This window comes from Gobio gobio (assembly GCF_949357685.1).
Source record: "Gobio gobio genome assembly, chromosome: 1".
Taxonomy (NCBI): Eukaryota; Metazoa; Chordata; class Actinopteri; order Cypriniformes; family Gobionidae; genus Gobio; species Gobio gobio.
Window position 1 is genome coordinate 84,218,595 of NC_137097.1, and position 25,254 is coordinate 84,243,848.

General features: G+C 38.3%; 2 protein-coding genes across 5 annotated transcripts; one reads left to right on the top strand and one right to left on the bottom strand.

The window, feature by feature from the left end:
* The first annotated feature begins 87 nt into the window (after window positions 1-87).
* LOC307131923 (GTPase IMAP family member 8-like) lies at window positions 88-16,715 on the top strand. 2 transcript variants are annotated; one of them, XM_079826016.1, is made up of 3 exons: window positions 88-182; window positions 14,536-15,147; window positions 15,240-16,715. In XM_079826016.1, the coding sequence occupies exons 2-3, from the start codon at window positions 14,550-14,552 to the stop codon at window positions 16,058-16,060; spliced, it is 1,419 nt and encodes a 472-aa protein (XP_079682142.1). In that variant the 5' UTR covers window positions 88-182; window positions 14,536-14,549; the 3' UTR covers window positions 16,061-16,715. The 2 variants fall into 2 exon arrangements, 1 of the variants encoding a protein (XP_079682142.1); XR_013817245.1 differs by lacking the exons at window positions 14,536-15,147; window positions 15,240-16,715 and adding an exon at window positions 1,375-2,611.
* On the bottom strand, window positions 16,318-25,254 carry LOC307131932 (GTPase IMAP family member 9-like). Of its 3 annotated transcripts, none has more exons than XR_013817247.1 (4): window positions 24,998-25,254; window positions 23,871-23,921; window positions 18,911-20,279; window positions 16,859-18,834 (listed from the first exon to the last, which is right to left on the bottom strand). XR_013817247.1 is itself a non-coding variant. In XM_079826033.1 (3 exons), exons 2-3 carry the CDS (start codon window positions 23,877-23,879, stop codon window positions 19,164-19,166), a joined length of 1,125 nt encoding a protein of 374 aa, XP_079682159.1. In that variant the 5' UTR covers window positions 23,880-23,921; window positions 24,998-25,254; the 3' UTR covers window positions 16,318-19,163. The 3 variants fall into 3 exon arrangements, 1 of the variants encoding a protein (XP_079682159.1); XR_013817248.1 differs by having other exon boundaries at window positions 16,865-18,616; window positions 18,957-20,279; XM_079826033.1 differs by having other exon boundaries at window positions 16,318-20,279.

A 25,254-nucleotide genomic window follows, 5' to 3' on the forward strand; every position in this document is an offset into this window, starting at 1 on the left:
CTAGATACCACTAAAGAAACACATTTTAGCTCCTGTGGTAAATTGCTCTCCCTCTCTCTTCCTCTCCGTTTTTATTTCTAATGCTCCGCCTTTCATTGAAAACGAAAGTGACTAGGTTTCAAGCACATCGAGGCTCGAGAACGGATCGACAAGTCAACCGTATCTTGAGTTATTTTTGTAAGGTAAGATGATGATGATGTTTTAAGCTCGTTGAATATGATTTTAGGCTAACCGAGACGTGACTAAGTTGTGTAAATGACTGAAATGAACAAGTCCATAGCTGATGTGTAGGCCTAGGTCTATAAGTGCGTCATCACTAGGCTACTACAGATTTACTATCGCTTCGCTTCTCACCGTCGGAACAGAGAAATATGGTTTGATTATAGTGTTGTTTATGTTTAGGCCATTTCTTTATAGACCCCTTTCACAGACTGTGATGACGCGTTTTTTTAATGTATGTACATTTATAACACTAATACTTTGTATTATATTACTTTTGCATCAAATTACCAAAAAAAAAGTTAGCGCTGCTTTTAAAACTTTTACTGTTTGTAAACACACAGGATGCGCGCGCAGATAGGTTGCAGAAAACCAGTGAGAGATAGCGCTATAGAAAATTACATACGGTACAAAATCGTTCCATTTAAAAAGATTATAGATTATTTATAGATATACATTTATAGATGATTAATTATAGATTATTAGATGTTGTTTTCAAAATGTTTACTATAGTTTGTCACCCAGTGATAGGGACCGGCGGTATCATGAATGCTGTTTTACGTGAATATTATGACACCAGTGCAGCACAAACATTTATTTCCAAAATAAATATATTTTTAAAGGTCCCGTTCTTCGTGTTTTTTTGAAGCTTTGATTGTGTTTACAGTGTGCAATATAACATGTGTTCATGTTTCGCGTGTAAAAAAACAGTATTTTTCACACAATTTACTCATCTGTACACCGCTGTTTTCACTGTCCTAAAAATAGCTGATGAGATCCTTGTTCTATGAAGTCCCTCCTTCAGAAATACGTCACGAGTTCTGATTGTGCCAGCGGTTCCTGTGTTGTGATTGGACAGCAGCTTAGCGCACGTTGCCCGGTTCCTGTGTTGTGATTCGACAGCAGTTTAGCGCACATTGCCCGGTTCCTGTGTTGTGATTGGACAGCAGCTTAGCGCACGTTGCCCGTTTCCTGTGTTGTGATTGGACAGCAGCTTAGCGCACGTTGCCCGGTTCCTGTGTTGTGATTGGACAGCAGCTTAGCGCACGTTGCCCGGTTCCTGTGTTGTGATTCGACCGCAGCTTAGTGCACGTAACTTGCACGGAAAGGTCACGCCTCTTAACGGGAGATGTATGCGCTCAATGATCTCTACAGTGTCCCTGGGAAAGCCAAACAAAGGTGATTTGACTCCGGGATGAAAATAACAGCGTCTCGACGACATGGCGACAAACACACTCAAACGCAAACACTTCCTCTTCTCCACGCAACACTTCCTCTTCTCCACGTGGGACAGCAACAAGACCACGCCCCCTTTTTCTCGTATTCTTGTGGGTAGAGGTTAGTCTGTTCTACTGTTCTACTGACGTCATTTATGACGTAACATGCTATCTATTTCTGATGCAGAAAAGTTAGTTCATGCATTCATGACCTCGAGACTAGATTACTGTAATGCTTTATTAGCTGGTTGTCCTGCATCATCGATAAACAAACTGCAGTTAGTTCAAAACGCAGCTGCTAGAGTGCTTACTAGGTCAAGAAAATATGATCATATAACACCAATTTTATCATCCCTACACTGGTTACCTATTAAGTTCCGTATCAATTACAAAGTATTGCTACTGACCTATAAAGCCCTAAATGGGCTAGCTCCAGTGTATTTAACTGATCTTTTATCGCCCTACAATCCATCGCGCTCTTTAAGATCACTAAACTCGAGGCTTCTGGTCATTCCTAGGATATCCAAGTCCACTAAAGGAGGGAGGGCTTTTTCACATTTAGCTCCTAAACTCTGGAATAGTCTTCCGGATATTGTTCGAGGTTCAGACTCGCTGTCCCAGTTTAAAACTAGATTAAAGACGCATCTCTTTAGCCAAGCATTCACATTATAATTAAGTTTTATACTACAGTTAAATCGCACCAACAGCATTAATATTCTGAACAGCAGCTATGCTAATTATTTCCCATCTGCTTTTCTGTTGTTATCTCGGGACACTAGTCCCGAGGTAACTAGTTCGTCAGCTCCAGTTTGTATCCAGCCTCTGATGGAGACTTCAGATGCCCCGACACCTGTGATGAGACGACTCGACGCCTGTGAAGAGACGACTCAACGCCAGCGTTGTTATGGCCTAAAATAATACATGATTGATTAACTTATCCTAACATTTTTTCTTTAACATTCTCTTTTCTAACATTTTTCAATGTACATTTATGAAATGCACTTTCTGTGAAGCTGCTTTGAAACAATGTGTATTGTGAAAAGCGCTATACAAATAAATTTGAATTGAATTGAATTGAATTTATGAAGGAAGTACCAGGATGTAGTCCAAGCCGGCCGTTCGCTGTAGGCTTTGAAAGGGAACTTCTGTTAAATAAAATATCTCGCTTGGCATTGAACTTTGAGCTTTATAATTTTACAGGTATTATTTATGCTCTAACAGCAACATTACACACTAACTAAAGTTTGAACAATGGGATCACGAAGAATGGGACCTTTAATTAAATGTTACATCGCAGCCATAGAAACATTATATTCATGCCGAACGAGAGAAGTAGGCTTTGTGAGCTGAGCCAAATTTAAGCTTTGTCTGTGTTTCGCAATCTGGTCACCCGATTTTCCACGAATTTAACAATAGGCTTACTCTCATTTTATTCATTTACGTCTCTCACAGGGGATTATGCACGTTTCTTCCTTGTTTGCTTTTAATTAGGAGTTCGCATAATTTACTGTGGTAAAGTAGAAAACCCTGCTGTAGGACAGATACATTTAGTTAAAATGTTAGGTAAATGAGGTATCATTTGAAAGCTTAACTCAAAATTCATCCTGTGAAAACCGTTTTGAAATCGGACATTGTGTTACCATGGAAACGTTACTCTAAATTATTCTAGCGGGCTCCTCCCCTAGTGGGCGGCGTCATGTTTCATATTACAACAATTATTTTAAATACTTTCTGATGCATTTTTTTCTTATTTTCAAAATCTTTTCCAATCTTGACAAAACACATATTGTCGGAAAGGTCTGAGTCTCAAGGGTCCATATTTGGGGACTGTTTTGTGATGGAAGTGATATTTGGACAGAAATTTACAGGAAAATGCATCAAAAAAACAATCAATGGAATGTGAATGACACCCGGTGGCTGTGTTTGGTACAGCACCTAAACAAAATCTCATGGGAACTTCAATTTTTGTGATATCAACTTCAAATTTGGAACACATATTGGTTAGACATATGGCTTTGATTTTATAATAATTTTAGAGTACATTTTTTTTGTAAAATATATATTTTATATGAAATAAAAAATACAGTATTTACAGTATTAAATTATTAATACAGTATTAAAACAGTATATAAAGTACAGTATTTTTCATTTACAGTAAATTTAAACTTCTATCACTTTTTCATACTTTCATATTTTGAATTGCTTTTACTTCAGCAATAATCTGCAGAGTCTCGTCTTTAAAACGAGACCAAACTTTGGTCTATATTCCAAAGCATTCTTGAATTACAGCCCTTTAAGTTTGGATAGTGCATTTTCATGTGTATTCTCAAAAAGGGGGGTGATGGTTAAAGGGTTTTAATCCATCGTTTTTCAGCAGATTCTTCTTGGAAAACCAAAGCATGTGCGATTGTTCACCAACTCTCTTCTGCACGTGTGTGTATTACGTCACCAAAACACACCACCGCGCATGCGCATGACAGCGTCCAGTACGTATTGGATCTGATCCAGCTACGTCATCTCGCTTCAGGCTGCAGCGAGGACTTGTTGGAGACCAGACACAAAACAACCGGTTCTTTTTAGTGAACCGGTCGAACCTGTTCGCGTCTCGAGTCAGCGCTGATCCACAAGTTACTAAAGTTACTCACTTTCTGACGTGATAGGCTATGTTCGAACTGTCAACAAGTGTATTCTATAATAAAAAGTGGTTTCACTCTATGAATTTTTAATCACGGCAAAATGGTGTAAATTGGATACTTATCAATTTCGTTGCAAGTGCAGGGCGTTTGCAGAGAGCCCGTCCACACGCTCTTCTGATTGGCTGTGATGTCAGGTTTGCTGCTGAAATTCTTGTTGCATCGCGTCTGGTTAGGACACCGCAACAGAACCAACGAGCAGCGTCATGAGCTGTTTATTTCTCCTGCTTGTCTGATATGGCGAGCCGATCATGCCACGGATAACCTACCGAAGTAGACAGTCGTGACTCGTGTTCTTTTACGTGAGAGAAGGGGTACGTCGCCACAACAGACGCGTGACACCAACGTCGCTGAGAAGTACGTCGCCACCACAATAAAGTATCTTATCCTTGTTTTTTCTAGCTTTTCTATCATCAAAGTTTCCATTTTATTGTTGAAGAAAATCTTGAATGAAATGAAAGAAAATTAAGGGCTTTAGCGTCCAAGTAAAAAAAAGAATGCCTTTAATGTTCATAACATTTTTAATTGGCTGAACTTCACTTCAACACTAGTATATATGCACATGAAATAAACGTATAAGTAGAATACACTATTGCCACTTTTTGGGAAAGTTAACTGAATACTGTAAAAGAAATAGCCTATAACAAATACATCTAGGCTATTAATGCAACATTTTAAATGGTTTTGAAGGCGACATAGGCCTATGGAAACAATGTATTTATCAGGTGTTTTAATTGGAAAATAAACAAATTTACATACAAATTAGGCATTGAAAAAACAATATTAACAATTTACAATAGCCTACTCAAAAGTCAAAACAGCAATTAAGTCTCGAATTAAGTCTCGAATCAAGTGCAAGGAATTAAAAAAATGAAATTAAGAAAATAAAATAAAATAGACACAGTAAAGAGCTATATTGCACATAGCTTATTTAAAAAAACTGGCTACTGTAGAAGCCTTTTCACTTGAAAGGGTACAAAGTGAAGCAACTAAAGCTTTAAGTTCATTAGTAAAATGAGGAAAGGAGGGTTTTCTGAAAAAATCTGCAAATATGAATAAAGTATTTAGCAAGTTCAAATAGGTTATTAATCAATTGTGAGCAATCTTTCTTAAGTAAACCAAATTTAATTTGTTTGCATTCAATGAGATTTACACATATAATAATATATGACAGTTTACTGTACAATTGAGACCAAAGCAATTTGGAGTAATAATAGCTAATAATAATTTAAAAAAAGATATGCTCAGTGGTTTCAATATTAGTTCCAAAAAATTGACAAGAGTTTTCTCCAATATCAAATTTAGATTTAATTATTTAGATGGGCATGCCATTTATTATATTGAAATAAAGTTCTTTCATTTTAGGGAGAGTTGGAAAGGTAAGACAATTAATTATCTGTATCAGGCGTATTGTAAGGCGACGACGTATGTATCAGGTCTTATTAGGCGACGTACATCGAAACGACGTATGTATCAGGCGTCTTATAAGGCGACGTGCCTAGTTCAGACGTACTAAAATTTAGTCAATTTCTCACATACGCCGTCGCCGCGTCGCCGTAGGTATTCGTTCCTACCATGACGTCGCCGTGACTTCGCCGCCGGTCTGTCGTCTACCGTCTCTATCAATCCCATTCAAAAAAAGACACGGACTGACGGCGACGGAAGGGTAGACTGCTCCTTCGCCTTCTTCAGGGTAGTATTAGAAAAGTCACTTTTCGCTCGCCATAGTCTGAATGCCAGGGTATGGCAACTGCCACACCACCATACGTAAACGCCCCTGTCGTGAGGTGCTTGTTTGTGCACTGAACACACTCTGTGAAAAACAGTGAATCACACTTTTTTTTAAATAACTGTATAGACCAGTGGTCTTCACTATTTTTTTCAGGAGAGCCACACTGATAGGAAAAAATCAATAGGAGAGCAACTTTTACCGCAAAATTTCAAAAGTTACATACAGTCATAAATAGCATGTCTGCGTATCAGTCTGTCATCCCTGAACATACAATATACTATGTAATAAATACAAAAGCTAGATAGATAGTGGGTAGGCATAATATATTTTTAATGTAAACTTTCTTTTAGTGCTGTTTTAAACTAGATTATTCACACATTTTTCTGTTTAAAACACATTTTTATATATATTTTATAATGTAATACTTTCACAGTAAATCACCAAATTAATGTGGAAAAAACAGACATTTTTAAATATTTGTTCAATGGCATGTTTTTATGAATGTTGGCCCGTATCACTGATATTAATACTGATACTGATGTCTCTTTGAAATAGACCCTCCCCCATTTAAAATATGAATTATAGCCATTCAACATTAGTGTAATTGAAAGCTTTTGAACATGTATTAGGCTTCAAACTTCATTAGTAGCCTAGTTAGTGCTGCTGTGACTTTAAGATCTGCCGAACATGACGCGGATCTTATTTAACTCATTTAAAACTGTTCTTCTGAGGATAATCAACAAAACGGACATTTAGGCATAATTCTGTGTTATAGTTTGTTCAAGAGCGAAAGAGAACTGGATTCCAGCGCTGTCTGTGCTCATGATGCTGGCGCGTAACACACACCACTCAATACGGTTGACAATGCGTATCATATGCACGTAAAAAGTCGTTTTGGTGTATAAATTGCACGATAAATGCAAATTGTGTTTATAGATACGCATTTCATGAGAATGTGTTGATCTATAAGAGCACATTCGCCATTAAAAGCAGGAAAAAGAGCCAAACTGACAACTCCGCAGAGAGTCATGGGCGTAGGGCAGAGCAAGTTTATCCTTTCTCTAGATTTCCATCTTGTAAAGCCGCTGTTTTGGGCTTCGAGGAGAGTTGAAATCAGGTCAACTTTATGGTAATAAGCTATGACACGGTTCGGCGGCAACCAATCGGAATATAGAAGTGCTCCGCTTGAGATGATTCCAGAGAACGCAGTTCTGTATGGCAAGCCGTTTTAGCTTAAATTGTTCCCAGTCGTAATTGCATTTTTAGTAAGAATTGAATTAGAGAGCTCTACAATTCAATTCTTGTATTCAAAAACTAGTAACAATTACAATACAGAGCTCTCTAATTCAATTATTACTAGTAACAATTAGATCGGCGTTCTGCCTATCTGGGCTTTTTCTACTGATGTTTATACATTGTGTTGATGCTCTCATAACCTACGATCGTCAAATATTGCTGCACATCAAAAAGTTCACTGGAGACTCGTTCTACAGCCTGCTCCATCACGCGTGATTTCTACTCTACGTTCTCTCATTCCTCGGCGGCGTATGTTCACCGGTTACCGTGTTGTATCATCTCCCAGCGGAAACGTTGCAGAAAGAGGGGAAATCGCGGAGGCATCCGGGTGAGGATTAGCAGAGAATTTTCACTGGAATTAATTTTTACTAGTAAAAAAACGAATTAAAGATATGTATAATTGCAGAGCTCTGTAATTGAATTAGAGAGCTCTGCAATTTAATTCTTACTCTTTGACTAGAGAGCTCTCTAATTCAATTGTTACTAGTAAGCATTGGATTGCAGAGCTTTCTAATTGGAATTCTTACTACTAACAATTCAATAACAGAGCTCTCTAATTGTATTATTACTATTAAATATGCAACTCTCTCTCTATTCAGTACTACCTCATTATGATAATTAGGTTACACCTCACGGATATTCACAAAATGGCCGACTACACTGCAGGGCTGCGTTCAGCCCTAACAAAAACTTTTTTTAAATGGAAACGGTGCTGCGTTGAACACGCTGTTCTGATGACGTTGAGTTGCAACTATGGCAGCTGAGAAGGCCATCCTTTGTGTTCTTTTTGAGGAATTTTCGGCGCCTGATGAAATCGATATAAATACGTGTTTAATACTGCAAAATACACGCAATCACTGCCCTTGCCGACCAGAATAAAAGACAACATCCCAATCCCATTTAATGAACCTTTTTTATGGTAATCTCCTGGTAATCAATTCTAATTTTATTTTATTTCTAGTTCTTACTTTTTTAATAGCTTGTATTTTCTTTCTCATTTATGTAAAGCACTTAATTACCATATATGAAATTTACCTTGCAATGAAGCTAAAAATATAAATAAATACATCATCATGTTGATATACTGACACACCCACCAAACGAGATAAAACACATCTCAAACCCGTTGCGCACCGGTTTCCGGAAACATGACGTTCAACCGGAAACCGTAGCAAAACGTTGCTCACCGGTTTGAGCTTTGAACGTGCCCCAGGTTGTTCAGTCAAGGCATTTTTAATGATGAAGAGAAATGCAGAGGTAATAGTCTGCAACACAAAGTTGATTTGGCGCTAATTTGATGTAATATTTAATGTTATATAATTTTTTTTTTTTTTTTTTTAGTTTGTGGCAAATGAGAATCGATACAATTATTGAATACATTTTGGGACAAAGGTCTTGTTAATGTTTTTCAGTTTTCAGTAATGAAAGCAAAAGTTTTTCCAATAATGGAAGTATGTGTAAAAGTAAGGTATTTTGGGTAAAATGATATAAGTAATCAAATAGTTTATGTAATTTTAAAATGAACATATTTATTAAACAAAAATGAATTATTTTATGTATCAAAAATAGTACAAACTTTGCTAAAGTGATTGTATTGAACAAGTATAGACATTATTAAAAACATTATTTTCTGCAATCATATAACATGAGAATAATGAAAAGCACATTTTTCTTAAGGTGTGAACGAATCATTTGAATGAGTGATTTAATGAATCACTCATTAAGACAGAATTGGGCTGCCACCTACTGGTGGTTTTAAACAAGCCTTAAACAAAAAAATTCCCAAATATTTGCAAGACATCTTATCCTTGACGAAAAAAATCCCCAAAAATATATGTAGCCTATTTTTTTTTTTTTTTTTTTTGTCAATATCGCATACCCCTAATTTGGGCTTGTATTTGTTTGGTCATGAGAATAATAATAAAAAAAAAAAAAACATTTTAGGCTACAAGAAATATATGCAGGAACGATTTAAAGCCAGAATAGGTTTAACCTATTTAAATATATCTCCTTCCAACCTACAGTAGGCTATTCCACAATCCACACTTTTTGGGTGTATATAATATAATATAATATTTTATTTTTATTATTATATATAATATTCACATTTTTAATCATTATTTCTCTCTCATACTTATATTCCATATATAGTAGTTATTGGGTAATTAAAACAAACATGATGGATATTAAAAGAGAGAAATATATTTTACATATTAAATTGCATTATGTCAGAGTGAAGGCTAGCCTAATAATTTAGCCTATGTAGCTCATATCTGCAAACATGTTACCGTAATAAACACAAACATTTGAATATATTTTGTCTGGTAAACTATATCATTACCAGGACCAGCAGCAAGGAGACAATAATTTTTAGAGTATAAAGATGTGAATAAATGTAGTTTAAGTATCAATTGCAAAATATAGCTATATAGCTATATATAGCTAAGTTGTCTAATGGGACTTTTATTTTGAAGTGTAGCTCCGCAGGTGGGATTTGCTGAGGGAAATCAGTCCCTCCAGAAAAACGCGATTATGCGATCGCATAATTTAATGCATAATCAGGACCACATTTTTTTCAAATACGCCGCACTTTCGCCGTGTAAATTGCCTATTTCTGCGTGCAAAATATGCGGGGCTAGCATGATTTCATAATCCCCGCATTTTCGTTGCAAAAAAGTCACATATATATTAGCAGAAAGTTGAAAAATGTTCGTTTACTTCACACAAGAGCCGCCATTTTCCCCTGTTGCCATGGGAACGCTTTGAAGTGACGTAATTACCTGACATCGAAAAGCTGCAAACCCCGTGGAGAAACCATAGATATCAGTGAAACCATGATGAAGCACAAACCCCCATTGACCAACACAAATAACAGCAAAAGAGCAAAGCAGTTTCCCAGTGATGACCAATCAGAACACAGCATCATGAAGCTTCAGAGCGTTATGAGTCAGTGAGTCGATTCAGCGGTTCAGAGCGTTATGAATCAGTGAGTCGATTCAGCGGTTCAGAGCGTTATGAGTCAGTGAGTCGATTCAGCGGTTCAGAGCGTTATGAATCAGTGAGTCGATTCAGCGGTTCAGAGCGTTATGAGTCAGTGAGTCGATTCAGCGGTTCAGAGCGTTATGAATCAGTGAGTCGATTCAGCGGTTCAGAGCGTTATGAGTCAGTGAGTCGATTCAGCGGTTCAGAGCGTTATGAGTCAGTGAGTCGATTCAGCGGTTCAGAGCATTATGACTCAGTGAGTCGATTCAGCGGTTCAGAGCGTTATGAGTCAGTGAGTCGATTCAGCGGTTCAGAGCGTTATGAGTCAGTGAGTCGATTCAGAGGTTCAGAGCGTTATGAATCAGTGAGTCGATTCAGTGGTTCGGAGCGTTATGAGTCAGTGAGTCGATTCAGCGGTTCAGAGCGTTATGAATCAGTGAGTCGATTCAGCGGTTCAGAGCGTTATGAATCAGTGAGTCGATTCAGCGGTTCAGAGCGTTATGAATCAGTGAGTCGATTCAGCGGTTTGGAGCGTTATGAATCAGTGAGTTGATTCAGCGGTTCAGAGCGTTATGAGTCAGCTTTTTTTCTCTTTTTCATCAAACCGCAGTTTTTGCAAGTTTTATCGCACAAAATCGCATAAATATCCCGCATTTTCCATCGCATTTTTTAAGAAAACGTGCCGCATAATCTAGGATTTTTGCCTGCAACAATCACAAAAAAAAGCCGCATTTTTCTGGAAGGACTGGGAAATGGGTGTAATAGCATATCTGTTTTGCATCTAATCAATACAAGTTCTTACTAGTAAGAATACAATTGTGGAGCTCTATAACTGGAATTCTTACTAGTAAGAACTGATCTAGAGAGCTCTCTGATACAATTGCAGAGCTCTGTATTGTAATTGTTACTAGTAAGAATTGAATTGTAGAGCTCTCTAATGGAATTCTTACTAGTAAAAATGCAATTACGACAAGTAACGCTGGGAGCAATTTAAGCTAACACGGCTTGCCATAGTTCTGTAAACTTTGGTTCCCACCACATTAGTTCCCAAGCAAAACGAAGGAGAGGTTGATCATTGCTGTGGCGGGTTTGGTAAGAAGGCGCGCAACATTATTAATTAGATTAGATATAACTTTATTGTCATTACACAAGTACAAGTACAAGGCAACGAAATGCAGTTTAGGTCTAACCAGAAGTGCAATAGCAGCAAGTGCAGGATATACAATGGTTGCATAAGTGCAGGACATGGATATGTACTGAATATATATAAATATGTATAAATAGAGAGACGGTTATTACTATAAACAGAACTGAATTTACAGGTGAATATATACAGTGAATATAATATACAGATGGCTATTACTATAAACAGAATTTTACAGATATAGATATACAATAATATGTTAGGCAAGATGAGGAATATAGCAGTGGATTAAGTTAGTGCAATAAATTATGGACAGAGCTATCCGAGAAAAAAAAAGTGGAAAGTGCAGTGGAAAGTGGTTGCATATTACAGTTAGAAGCACGGTGCAAAATGCAAATGTAAACAGTAGGTACTATAAATACAGTCGGCAGTGCAAATGAGCATAATCCAGTTAAGATATGGTGGTGCAAAATGCATAAGTAAACAGTTGTTACTGTAATAAACAGTCGGTAGTGCAAATAATAAAGTGAAGGCTGATGTGAGGTAGGAGAGTTAGCAGTTTATGAGGGAAGTGGATCAACGGGGGTTTGAGTTCAGTAAAGAGACAGCTCTGGGGAAAAAACTGTTCTTAAGTCTGCTGGTCCTGGTCCGGAGGATCCTGAAACGCCTGCCGGAGGGCAGGAGAGAAAACAGTCTGTGTGCTGGGTGAGAGGAGTCCTTGAGGATGCTGCGAGCTCGATGCAGACAGCGTTTCCTCTGGATGTGCTCGATGGCAGGTAGTGGAGTCCCTGTGATGCGCTGGGCAGTTTTCACCACCCGCTGCAGTGCCTTGCGCTCCGCAACAGAGCAGCTCCCATACCATACTGCCACACAGTTGGTCAGGATGCTTTCTATTGCGCAGCGGTAGAAGTTCACCAGGATAGCCGAGGAGAGCTGATTCTTCCTCAGTGTCCTCAGGAAGAAGAGGCGCTGGTGAGCCTTCTTGACCAGGCTGGAGGTGTTAGTCGTCCACGACATGTCCGCCGAGATGTGGATCCCCAGGAACTTGAAACTGGAGACACGCTCAACAGCCATTCCATTGATGTGGATGGTGTCGTGTGTGCCTCTTGACTCTTTCCTGAAGTCCACGATGAGCTCCTTTGTTTTGGTGGTGTTGAGGAGCAGGTTATTTTCGGTGCACCATGTGGCCAGGTGCTGGATCTCCTTCCTGTAGGCAGTCTCATCGTTGTTGCTGATGAGACCAATCACCGTAGTGTCGTCCGCAAACTTGACGATGGAGTTAGATCCATACACAGGCTAGCAGTCGGAGGTGAAGAGGGAGTAGAGAAACGGACTTAGCACACAGCCCTGTGGTACACCAGTGTTGAGTGTGATGGACGTGGAGCAGGTGGATCCTGATCGAACATTCTGGGGTCTGTCAGTTAGGAAGTCCAAAATCCAGTTACACATTGAATTGTTGATGCCCAGGTCTCCAAGTTTGGCTATTAACTTGGTTGGGATGACAGTGTTGAATGCTGAGCTGAAGTCAACAAACAGCATGCGTGCATAAGTGTTCTTATGGTCCAGATGAGTGAGCACAGAGTGCAGTGCCATGGAAACTGCATCCTCTGTGCTCCTATTGCTGCGGTAGGCAAACGAGTCCAATGTGGATGGAATAGAGTCTTTTAGGTGTTCCAGGACCAGCCGCTCAAAGCACTTCATAACGATGGGTGTGAGTGCTACAGGGCGGTAGTCATTAGGGCACCTCGGGCTAGAGCTTTTCGGCACTGGCACAATGGAAGTGCGTTTAAAGCATGATGGTACAGCTCCTTGGGCGAGAGACAGGTTGAAAATGTCTGTAAAAACCCCAGCGAGCTGCTCCGCACATGCCCTGAGAACACGTCCAGGGATGTTGTCTGGTCCAGCAGCCTTGTGCGCGCTGATCCGGCTCAGTGCCTTGCAGACATCTGTGGAGGAGAGTTTGATAGGTGGGTGGTCAGCTGAGGGTTTGAGCTTGGTGGCAGTTTCTCTGTTGTCTCTTTCAAAACGAGCATAAAAGTAATTTAGCTCGTTCAGGAAGTTGACATCAGTGGCTGCGGGGGTGGACCGGGTGGGCTTATAATCACTGATGGCCTGAATGCCCTGCCACATGCGTCGAGGGTCAGAGTTGGAAAAGTGTCCCTCTATCTTTAGCTTGTAGCAGTGCTTGGCCTTTTTGATGCCCCTCTTCAGGTTTGCTCTGGATGCGCTGTAGGCTTGTGCATCACCTGATCTGAAGGCAGTGTTGCGTGACTTCAGCAGGAGTCGCACTTCCCTGTTCATCCAAGGCTTCTGATTTGGGTATGTGATGATCTGTTTCTGGGTTGTAACACTGTCAATTGTGGTATTGATATGATCCAATACAGAGGAGGTGTAGGAGTCAATGTCCGTGCATTAATAGCAACATTTTTGCTCTAGAACGCTTGTTTTTCATCGGGAATGCAATTAATTTGCTCAAAACAACACCAATTTGATCAATTGCATTAATGCTTCACTTCAACCAGGACAGTTAATGTAATGTAGGCTGCACACAAATGAATGTTAATGTTAATTAAAGACCAAGGCTAGCAAATGTCTCCTATAAACTGCATGTTGAAATTAGACTAGCACTTAACCATGAACACGAAAGCCACACCACACAAATGGCTTTCAAATGGTTTATTTCGTTAGCAAACATGCAACTATAATTGTTACGTTTTCCATCGATCAGTTTTGTTTTTTTAACTTTCCCATTTAAATGATTTCATTAGGTTAGTTTACGGTTATACCGTACCTGTGGTCAGTCAGCACAAATGTCGATCAACCTGATTGTTTACTTTTGCCCCTTTAAATAAAGTTTAAAAAAAGACCAAGCATTCGATCAACGTCAGCACGTCCACAAATCTTTCTACAGCATCGTTGGCAGGGCGTCCAGAGCTAAGTTTGACGCTCTCAAACTTGTGTGTGAACGCACAGTAAGCGGGTGCGAGCTGCATGAGGCTCGTGAGTCGCACAATGAGTAACACTGGTATAGACTATATAATTAAATTGCAGGCTTTGATTTGATATTCACACTTATATTGCACGCTATATGGCGATCGATTTTTATTTTGCATTCAATATAATTAGCTTTTTGTCAGCTTAGGAACACTCTGCAGTTCCCTCACAAACCCCCAAGGCTTTGCAAACTCTGCTCTGTTGCGAGTCGCTTTGTTAGTTACTTGTGTTTTCATTCATTACACTTTTTCCCTTTAGGACACATTTTGAAAATGGCTCAAACTAATGAAGATTTGAATCTGGTCCTACTTGGAAGAGCAGGAGCAGGAAAAAGTGCAACTGGAAACACAATACTGGGACGAGACGCTTTCATATCAAAGAAAAGCCCCACACCTGTCACACAAGATGTTGCCGTGCAATCTGGAGCTGTTTCCGGTTTTCCAGTCACTGTTTATGACACACCAGGATTATCTGACACAGAAATGAGTGAAAAGAAGGTTCAGCAGAAACAAGCGGTTGAGCAGAAATATGAAGAGGTTCTGCAGAGATGTGAATCACGTCACTGTGCGTTTCTGCTGGTCATCAAAGCTGACCGATTCACTAGAGAAGAGAGAGAAGCTGTGGAGAAGATTGAGAAGCTGCTGGGAGAAGAACGCCTGAAGAAAACCTGGATTCTCTTCACTGGAGAAGATCAACTGGTGGATGACAACATGACGATACAAGAATTCATTAATCTGTCTGAACCACTGAAGAAACTCGTTCAGAAATATGAGGAGAGATTCCATGTGTTCAACAACAAGATGAAAGAACTTACTGGACAAGTTAAAATGCTGATTGCAAACATTGCCAAAACATGTTATAAAACAATGGGTGAGTCTTTCATACCAAATATTAAAATGTGTTAATTAAAATAGCTGTGAATAAGGTTAATGTTAAAACTGTACTTTTCTTTTTTTATACAGTGAAATTGAAGGATAACGTGATGAGCCAAATACCAAAAAAATTTAAACCGGTCACTCGTGACAGTCCTTCATCCAGACGGATTGTGCTTCTGGGTAAAAGTGGTGTTGGGAAGAGTGCAGCTGGAAACACAATCCTGGGACAGAAAGTGTTCAGATCTGAGAGCAATGCGAGCTCAGTCACCAGTAAATGTTCAGAAGCTCACGCCACTGTTTCAGGCAGATCTGTGTCTGTATTTGATACTCCTGGGTTCTTCGACACACGGATGAAAGATGAAGAGTTAAAGACAGAGATAGCCAGAAGTCTTTGTTTATCCAGTCCTGGACCGCACGCTTTTCTCATTGTGTTTAGAGTAATTGACAGATTCACTGAGCAGGAGCAGCAGATTCCTCAGCAGATTAGGGTGTTGTTTGGTGAGGATGTGTTAAAATACTCCATCATTCTCTTCACTCATGGAGATCAGCTAGAGAAGTCCATAGAGAAACTCATTGAGGAGAACTGTAGATTAAGAGATCTAGTTCAGCAGTGTGGAGGCAGATATCACGTCTTCAACAACAGAGATGAGAAGAACAGAGAGCAGGTGAAGGATCTACTGCAGAAGATTGACTCAATGATAGAGCAGAACGGAGGACACTACAGCAATCAGATGTACGAAGAGGCTCAGAGATTCAGACGAGAGGAAGAAGAGAGGAGACAGAGAGGGGAAAAGAGTACCTTTGAAAATGTAATGGATTTTTTATCAAAGTTTATTTCTGAGCATCCATTTTATTTTTATATGGCAGTTTTTGTACTTGGTGCTGGAGCTGTTGGAGGTGCTCTATGAGCTTTTATTGGAGTTAAAGCTACTGCTGTTGGAGCTGTTGGTGGAGCTGTTGTTGGTGGAGCTGTTGCTGTAGCTGTTGTAAAAAAACGCTAGGGTCACTGAGCCCGTTACAGTTGAGAAGAGGTGGTTGGGCGTTCCTGACCAGGGCCTAGAATCACCCCAACCTTGCAGTAACGGAGGTTTACTCATTATTTCTTTGATATTTGTTACTTGTATATCACTAATCTTTACATTCAATTGTTTTTTTGTGTTTTTTTACTTTAAAATATAAAATGCCATGAGCAGTAAAGTGCCATTCTCTCTCTATGCTTGTTGTTGTAATAAAGCAGGTTTAACTTGTTTTACGACAGATCAAGTCTGCAACTAAGGGTCATTTCTTGAACTATTGTCTCCTGTGACATGCTCTTCTGTGGCATCTGAAGACTTTACACATCACAAGAAAAAGCATCAGAATCTCCAAATGTGACGAAACCTTTATCTTGCACTGGTGGCTGTATTTCTGTAATTGATTTTCATTCAACTGTAACATAAAATATGTATATTGAATATTCTACTGTTTGCAATTGTGTACACTTTGGATTTAAACTTTAAGTGCAATCAATATTAAATAAATCATGAAAATCTTCTCAAAATAAACAATGATTTACCTTTCTATTAACTTTAAGTATTATCAATAAATGGTTTAATGTATTACATCAACATAAAATAAATTTAACATAAGAAAATACTGTATACGGTTTCAAATGATTAGATTTGAAAACCATAAATATGAATATGAGATACTCTAGGACACCGAACCATGAGTGGAGATTCGTTTTATTCATGTTTAAGATGCCTCAAATAAGAGATGCTATCAACACTTTGTTTTCAAGATCACACTTTTCTCATTTCATAGCATTGTCATATCAGTCCATACACATAATCATCTAGACAGTTCTGAAACCTTGAATCAACACTAAATGTCAGACGTGAAATTTACTAAATACTTCAGAAAATATGAATTGTATTTTTGTCAAAATTGCAATCTTAAGAAATCATTAAAGGAACATGCCGACTTTTTGTGACTCCACCATATCCCCCAGAGTTAGATAAGTCCATATGAGTAATGAAACGGTATGGACATTTCACATCATGATTATAGTGACCCAAATTATCACGGTTATCAATATCATTACGGTTTTGTTCAAATGCGATGAAACTGTTAAAAAAGAACAGATGCACACACTTAAAACATTTCAACAAGTTTTATATTTGAAAATCAACAAACAACAAATATATCAAGCAGCTCTATGCACTTAACAGGTAAACATTAATCTCAATTCAATAAATCCCTGTAGTTATTTATGTGGTAAGGAAAATCTGTGTAATAATTGTTCAATGAACATGCATTATTATAAGGGCTTGACATTAACTTTTTGCTCACCAGCCACTGTGGCTAGTGGTTTTCCAAAGTTACTAGCCACTCAGAATACATTGTTATTGGGAAATTTTTTTTTGATTATATGTTAATGAGCATTGTAAACACCCAAATCAAGTCCATGTGAAATGTATACATGACTCATCAGTGTTCTATCAGCTACGACGCATTTAAATCTAACAGATTTGGTGTACGAGCCCAAACAGTATCCTAGTGGAATAATGCATATCCATATTTTCATGATTTGTATATATTTTGAAAATATTTTCTCTTCAAATGCTATTGAAGTTAGAAACGTGTATACCAATGTTGTATGTAACTTTAGCGACGGTCCCTAAATCCGTGACTATCGAACGTAAAGCCGACTTTATGCCATTCATATCAGATGCGCTGTGGTTCTGCTGTGTTTGTTTGAAACTATTTTCACTGCTGAAATAGAACAAAAACAGTCAACCTCTGTATGATGAGTGAATCTCCTGCATACATCACACACACACATCTCTGCTTTGAGTGCAGTTTTCAGTGAGTGAGAGCGGCTCTGAACAAAACTCTAGTTAATCTGAACGCCTCTGATTATGAGACATTGCATTCATAAACTCAATAGAAACACGTGTGATTGGTTATAATGCGCAACGCGATTATAACAGATGGCTTTTGAGAAGACTATAATAAGTTCAACCACAAAAGTGGCTAGTGGGAGTGACTGTGTTACACGCCACAGCCGAAATACACCCTGATTATCCCTTAAATGTCACCCTAGTCTTGTCTGAACTTGTTTGTTCGTCTTTGGCTCAAGCTTCACGTTCTTATTTCCCAAACGTACTTTCACGAGTTTGTGTGCCCATATAATCTTAGTGAAAGTGGTAAACAGATTTGGCTTGCTGTCTGCTATAGAGGGGCTCGGAGAGGATATTCTACCCAAGCTTCGATTGCTCCCCTATAACAGGCAAAATTGTACAAAAGGAGGAGCAGGGGAGGAGGAGGAGGATGCTGCAGGAACTAACAATGGGAAGCTGCTGGTTTCTAATCTGGAAGATTAGATGGGCATACTCCTCCCGAAATTATGTTTAATAACTTCACTTTAATATTGAGGTCAAAGTCCACTTGCCTTGCATAGCTAGCCTAGCGTAGCACAAAGACTCCAGCTAGCCTTCTGCTCAATAAGTGACAAAATAACGCCAACATTTTCCCATTTACATGTTGTTATGTGTATAGTTACATCGTGTACTAAGACTGAAGGAAAATGAAAAGTTGTGATTTGTGATGTGGCTAGGAACTATACTTTCATTCCTGCGTAATAATCAAGGAACTTTGAGCTATCCCATGAGTGCAGCGGCGCATTGATATTACACAGCGCCTGAAAATAGGTGACAACCTGCTTACACAGAGAGCGCTGGGGACTATTTTCAGGCGCTGTGTAATACCATTGCAGCGTTATTTTGTCACTTATTGAGCAGTAGGCTAGCTGGAGCCATTTACCTCCAGTCTTTGTGCTAAGCTAGGCTAACGGTGGGTGCATCAGACAGAGTTATGGCACGCACTGAGATGAGAATGGGATGTATAGACTTATCTAACTCTGGGTGATACGGTGAATAAGCTAAAATCTCAAAAAGTTGGCGTGTTCCTTTAAGTAATTCAATTTAAGAGAAAAATGCAAAGCTGCTTTTTATGATGATCTGTAAAGCATTAACGGCAGCATTGCACTGATGTTACAGCTCCAGCTAATACTGACAACACTGCAATATGACGTACATTTCCTCCTAGAACGTGACCAATCGCTGCTCCAGAAACTGCACCACACACAGCAACGGCTGTTTTCAGCACAAACTGTCCAACAGCACTGGGACGCTCCTCAGATGAACAGATCCTCACAAACTGACTCTTGCTGTGCACCCATCCACAGAGAATCCCAGAGAAAGCTCCTGCAGCTGCCGCTGATCCTCCGATACAGAAACCTTTAATGAAAGTCCATCCCTGTGAAGAGTCTTTCTTCCACACTGAAACACCTCCTGTCCCTACAGCAAAACACACCACTAAACAGACATTCTTTAGCTTTATCTGTTGAAGGAACACATGTGTTATGCTCTTCCCAGCTTTGTCTGGGTTATCCGGTCTTTCCTGCTCCTCAGATTCCCTCCTCACACGTGTCTCTCTCTCTCTCTCCTCCTCTCTTCTCCTCTCGTTCTCCTCCATCATGTCTAGTGTGTAGCAGGAGTTTGTGTTCTCAGACACAAGTCTGTCGATCTTCTCCATGAGTTCAGTCACCTGCCGTCTGTTTGCTGGAGCTTTAATGTTAAACTCATGATATCTCTGACCGCATCGATTAATAAAGTCAGATAATTCATTATTGCTCCTGATCATTTCACTTAGTGGCGTCACGTGTGTTTGATCTGCATGAGTGAAGAGCACTAGAGTAAATCTGAGAGCTTCAGCTCCAAACTTCTGCTCAAAGCGACTCAGGAAATCCTTCTCTTGTTTGGTGAATGTGCTGAAAGACAGAATGAGCAGGATGACATGAACACCTGGTGCAGAGAGAGCTTTCTTCAGCTCTGAGTCTGAATCAAAGTCAGTGTGAGTGGAGAAGATGAAGTCTGGAGTATCGATCACTGTCACGCTCCTGTTATCAACCGCTCCGCTGTGTGTCTGACAGACTCTGGTCACTGAGGAAGAGCTCATTTCTGACTCAAACACTCCACCATTGAAGAGGATGTTTCCTGTGGCGCTTTTCCCCGATCCGGTTTTACCGACCAACAGCACCCGAGGCCGACGATCTTCATCATCACTTCCCTCACTCGTCAACATCTACAAACAATAATTAAAAAAACACACAACAGATTGTCAGTTAAAACACAATAAAATGCGTCCGGGAGTGCATGGGAGTATTTTAGCATGAAACGCATTGATGATGTGATGTCTGCGCGCGCATGGTGTGCTCTATAGTTCATTATCATTCATTTCTATTTTAGAAACCATATCCATGGTAAGAATGAGCATGGTTTACCTGTGACTGTGATCTTACTAATAGTTTAACCTTTTAATAGAAGTAAATGTTAGTTCCCTTAGAGCTTGACGAAATATAAATATCAGTATCTTACATAAATTAACTCTTTACCAATGTTAGTGTTGTTAAAGGAATAGATGACCCCAAAATATAATTTACTCTCCCTCATGTCATTCCAAACCTGTATGTCTTTCTCTCTTCTGTGAAACACAAAAGAAGATATTTTAAAGAATGGTAGTAACCAAACCCTCGACTTCATTTGAAAACAACCCTCTACAATAATAGTAAAACACTCGCACATGCGAGTAAATCATCACTGACTAAATAATAGCTTACATTAGCCATTGACTAATAAATGCTTAGATTTTACTCGCCAGTGTGTGTTAGAGGCTAAGAATTAGTTTAGCATAGATAAAGTTTCACTCGCTCTCCGTCGAGCGCTGACGTACCGTAAACTCTAGTGTGAAGGAGCACAACTTGACGTCGCTTTGCCAAGAGTGCTGTGTTTCTCTCTCTCACAATCTCACAATCACACACACACACACGCAAAGAGAGAGAAGAGAGAGTCTAACACCCCATGCATAATCTGCTACATGTGAAGTGAACCATATTATTTGTTGTATTGTCCTGTCAAAACAACGGAGTTCATTTGGAATTATTCAGCTTTTAAGAAGCAGAAGATACACGTTTTTAGTGGGCAAAGCTAATATGGAAACGGCAATCTCATAAGCTGGCGCTCATCTTTTACTGTCCCTGATTTGATTTCAGCAAATCAGCTTGAGCGAACGCAGACATGATTATTATTCAGCTCATCAATCCTTAGTGAGTTGTATATTGTTATTAGTAATAATTACTATTATCATTTTTACAGAAACACTGAATGGCCAACAATATCTTGGTTCAGTTAAAATATCAAATATGCAGTCATACATGTGTGTGTGTGTATATATATATATATTAATCTCGATATATAAAATAGATGTAGATCTCGATATAGATGTATATTTGAATACACACACATGTATATATTTAGGAGATATTTGCATACTGTGTATATCTTTTCATATCATTTATATTATATATAAATATTTTAAATATAAATATTCAAAAATAATTTCTTAAATATACATGCATGCGTGCATATTTATATACACATAATAATTATACACAGTACACACACTTATATTATGTTTAAAAAAAAATTATTTTGGATGCGGTTAATCACGTTTAATTGATTGACAGCACTAATATAAATAAAAATAGTATATCAGTCTGGTGAGTAAACAAAAAAATGTACTAGCTAATAGGGGTGTAACGATTCATCTACTACATCGATGTATCGATTTATTTTCCTACGATCTAACTACATCGATCTGTGCTCGGCAAGTTGGCCTTCCGGACGACATATATCGATCTAACATCGTTTTAAAAGGTAATCAATCGATTGTATCGATCATAGGAAATAACGCATTGGATTTAAGCACGTCAGACTTTATATGGATGTTTTTTCTTAGCACTTTTAATGATAAAGGCGTTAAACGTTACTCGATTCAGTCTGCCTATCTGTGACATCATCGCAACGCACGCACCAGCAGCAGCGCTAAGAAAACAAAACAGCATGGCGGATGGCAGAGGAGAAGCCAACCAGCGAGAAATTATCAAGTCACCAGGAGAAAGAGCTAAGTTAGTAACGTGTTACCTGTACTTTCAACCCTTGCTAAATGTTACCTGTGCATTCCTGGGACCAGTGTGCCAGCAGAGCGAGCTTTTAATACTGCTGGCGACATAGTGAACGCACAGAGAAGTGTTCTGCGGTCAGATCATGTTGATATTTTTGAAAAAGAAATATGTAGAGTCATTGAAGAGTAGTTGGTTACATTTTATCTTTTGTTAAATATTGTTTGTTTATTAAACTGAGAGTAGTAGCAGGTTCAGCCAGTTTATTCAAACTGAAGAGATGTTGGTTGCACTTTATTTTTGATATTAATATTGTATTTGTATTATTTTAATGTTGAAAAACAACAGCAAAAGTAACAGGTACACCTACTATTAATTAAACCTGAAGAGAAGTTAGTTGCACTTTATTTTTGATATTAATATTGTAATATTTGTATGTTGGATAACAAAAGCAGAAGTAGCAGGTTAACCTACTGTTGAAATGTTGGTTGCACTTACTGGGCTTTTATTGAAAATGTATTGAATATTGAAAATGAGAGCAGAAAAGGTTAACTTCCTGTTAATTCAACCTAAACTGTTGATTGCACTTTATTCAAATAAAATTTGAATGCATTTGCCATTAATTGTTGTTTACTTGTTTGTTTATATCCATAATTAATTGATACCTGATTCCCTTACAAGAAACAACAGGAATCTAGGAAACGTCACCTGCACTGACCAGTATCCAGATATTTATTTCAGTCACACAATTTTTGGCTAAAAAGTTACTGAATCGATTTCAGGTCACTGAATCGTTTCGGATCGTATCGTTCTAAATGAACCAAAATCGTCCTTGAATCGTATCGACAACCTCAAATCGTGATACGAATCGAATCGTTGTTAAAACGAATCGTTACACCCCTACTAGCTAATGGTGATTCTGTTGCCAAGGTGTGCTTAGAGGGTTGGGGAAAAAGCAGACATTTCCCAAATGACCTTATTTTATGTTCCACAGAAAGAAAGTCATACTTTAGAATGGCATTAGGGTAAGCAGGAAATGTAGCTACTTTAGACCATGCTAGCTCAAAACCAGTGCTTCAGTGTCAAGTGCATTTCTATGTGACAAAAACTAAACAGCTCTTTCGTAATTCGTGGAAAGAGCGCATACAGAAAGGCCGTAAAAACTGCTAGATCTGCTTATTTCTCAACTCTCTTGGAAGAAAACTAACACAACCCAAGGTATTTATTCAATATAGTGGCTAAATTAACCAAAAATAAAGCTTCAACTTCTGATGTTTGTAAACAGCACAGCTGTAATGACTTTATGGACTTCTTTACATGTAAGACTGATAATATTAGTACATATCCTAATGACAAAGATGAATTGATGATATTAAGAAGAGGATCTATGACCTCTGGTAGCATCTCTTTTAATCTCTTTTTATAGTTGATTTTATTGATTTAACGAATTTAGCCAATTCTTCTTCTCCTATAGCAGTGAATGATTGTAATTTTTCCTCAGTGACACTACAATGCTCTGTCTGCTGTGATACTGTAGTAGACGGCTGCATGTATGAATTAAATATTACTGTTTTTGCAGTAAATTCAATAATATATATCATTATTTGTTTGTTCTATGTTATTACTTAATTTACTTAAATTGCAGTGTGTGTGATGTGACAATCGCACTGAGACGCAATTTTATTTTGATATGTCAAACAAAAGGAGTTTCTCACCTGATTCATAATTGCAGAAGCCTTATCCCTTTGCTCAAAGACAATGCCTGTCTAAAATCAACAATAACATGGCATATTAGTTAGTAACATATATAACCAGAGAAAGTGGCCTATTACATTTTATCTTTACTGCTTTTGAACCATTAGTATGGTAATATGAAACTGAACTCTATGAATGAAGAAATATGAATTCACATTAAAGTTGCAAAATATGGAGGTCAATAAATAACCGAAAGGAATAGCAATATTACAAACTGACAAATGTGGTATAGCCTTCTTTTTTTTGTCAATTCAAAATCAAAAAAGTTTTTAACTACTGGCTCATTATCATCCCAGCTAACAATTTTAGCTGGTAACGTTAAAAGCGTCCAGTTTTTTAAACGTTGTATTAAAGTTCTACTTAGGGTATAAGAACGTTATTGAAAACGTTTTTTAGAACGTTCCATTCTCTTGTTATATAAACATTGTATTAACGTTCATGTTAGGGTATAAGAACGTTATTGAAAACGTTTTTAGAACTTTCCATTCTCTTGTTATATAAACGTTGTATTAACGTTCATGTTAGGGTATAAGAACGTTATTGAGAACGTTATTAGAACGTTCAATTCTCTTGTTATATAAACATTGTATTAACGTTCTTGCTTGGTTATAAGAAGGTGTCACTGGATATACAAATGATGTATCTGAAGTTGATTTGCAAAAGAAAAACGCTGTGTGACTAATTTGCAATGACTATAGTTTTAATGTAATAACGTTTTTAAAACGTTCCTCTAACAATGTAAGAATAACGTTTTAAAGCTAACATTTTTAGAACGTTTATCAATAGTATATAACGTTTACACAACGTTCTAATAACGTTACTGCAAGAACGTTTTTTGATAACTTTGAGAGAACTTTCAGAGAACGTTAGCCAATGTTCTGAGAACGTTCCCTGTTAGCTGGGATGTTGTTTCCACATTAAAAAATATCTTTAGAATGAATGCTGTAACAGATTGAAAATAGAACATGCACGCATTATTTACCTATTATACATATTCGCTCATGATTCATTCGAATTAACTTCTAAGATAATACTTCTACGCAATAAAAGAAGCTATATAAACGTAAAATACTAAAACGTCACTCACTGAGAAGCACACGAGACAGTCGAGGGGAAATGCCTTCCGTCAGAGCTTCAACAAAATGTCCGATTTTACTTTCACATTTAACTGTTTCCACCTAATCGTTCTGTTGATCCGATCAAAAGTTCAGCGGGGGAGTCTAGGCGGGGTCTAAAATGTTCAGTGATCGGGTCATTAAAACCATAAATATAGTCAAGAACGCATGACTACATTGCATTTGTAGTCTTTCCGTTCTGAATGTGAACCTCCGCCCACTCTTCTAC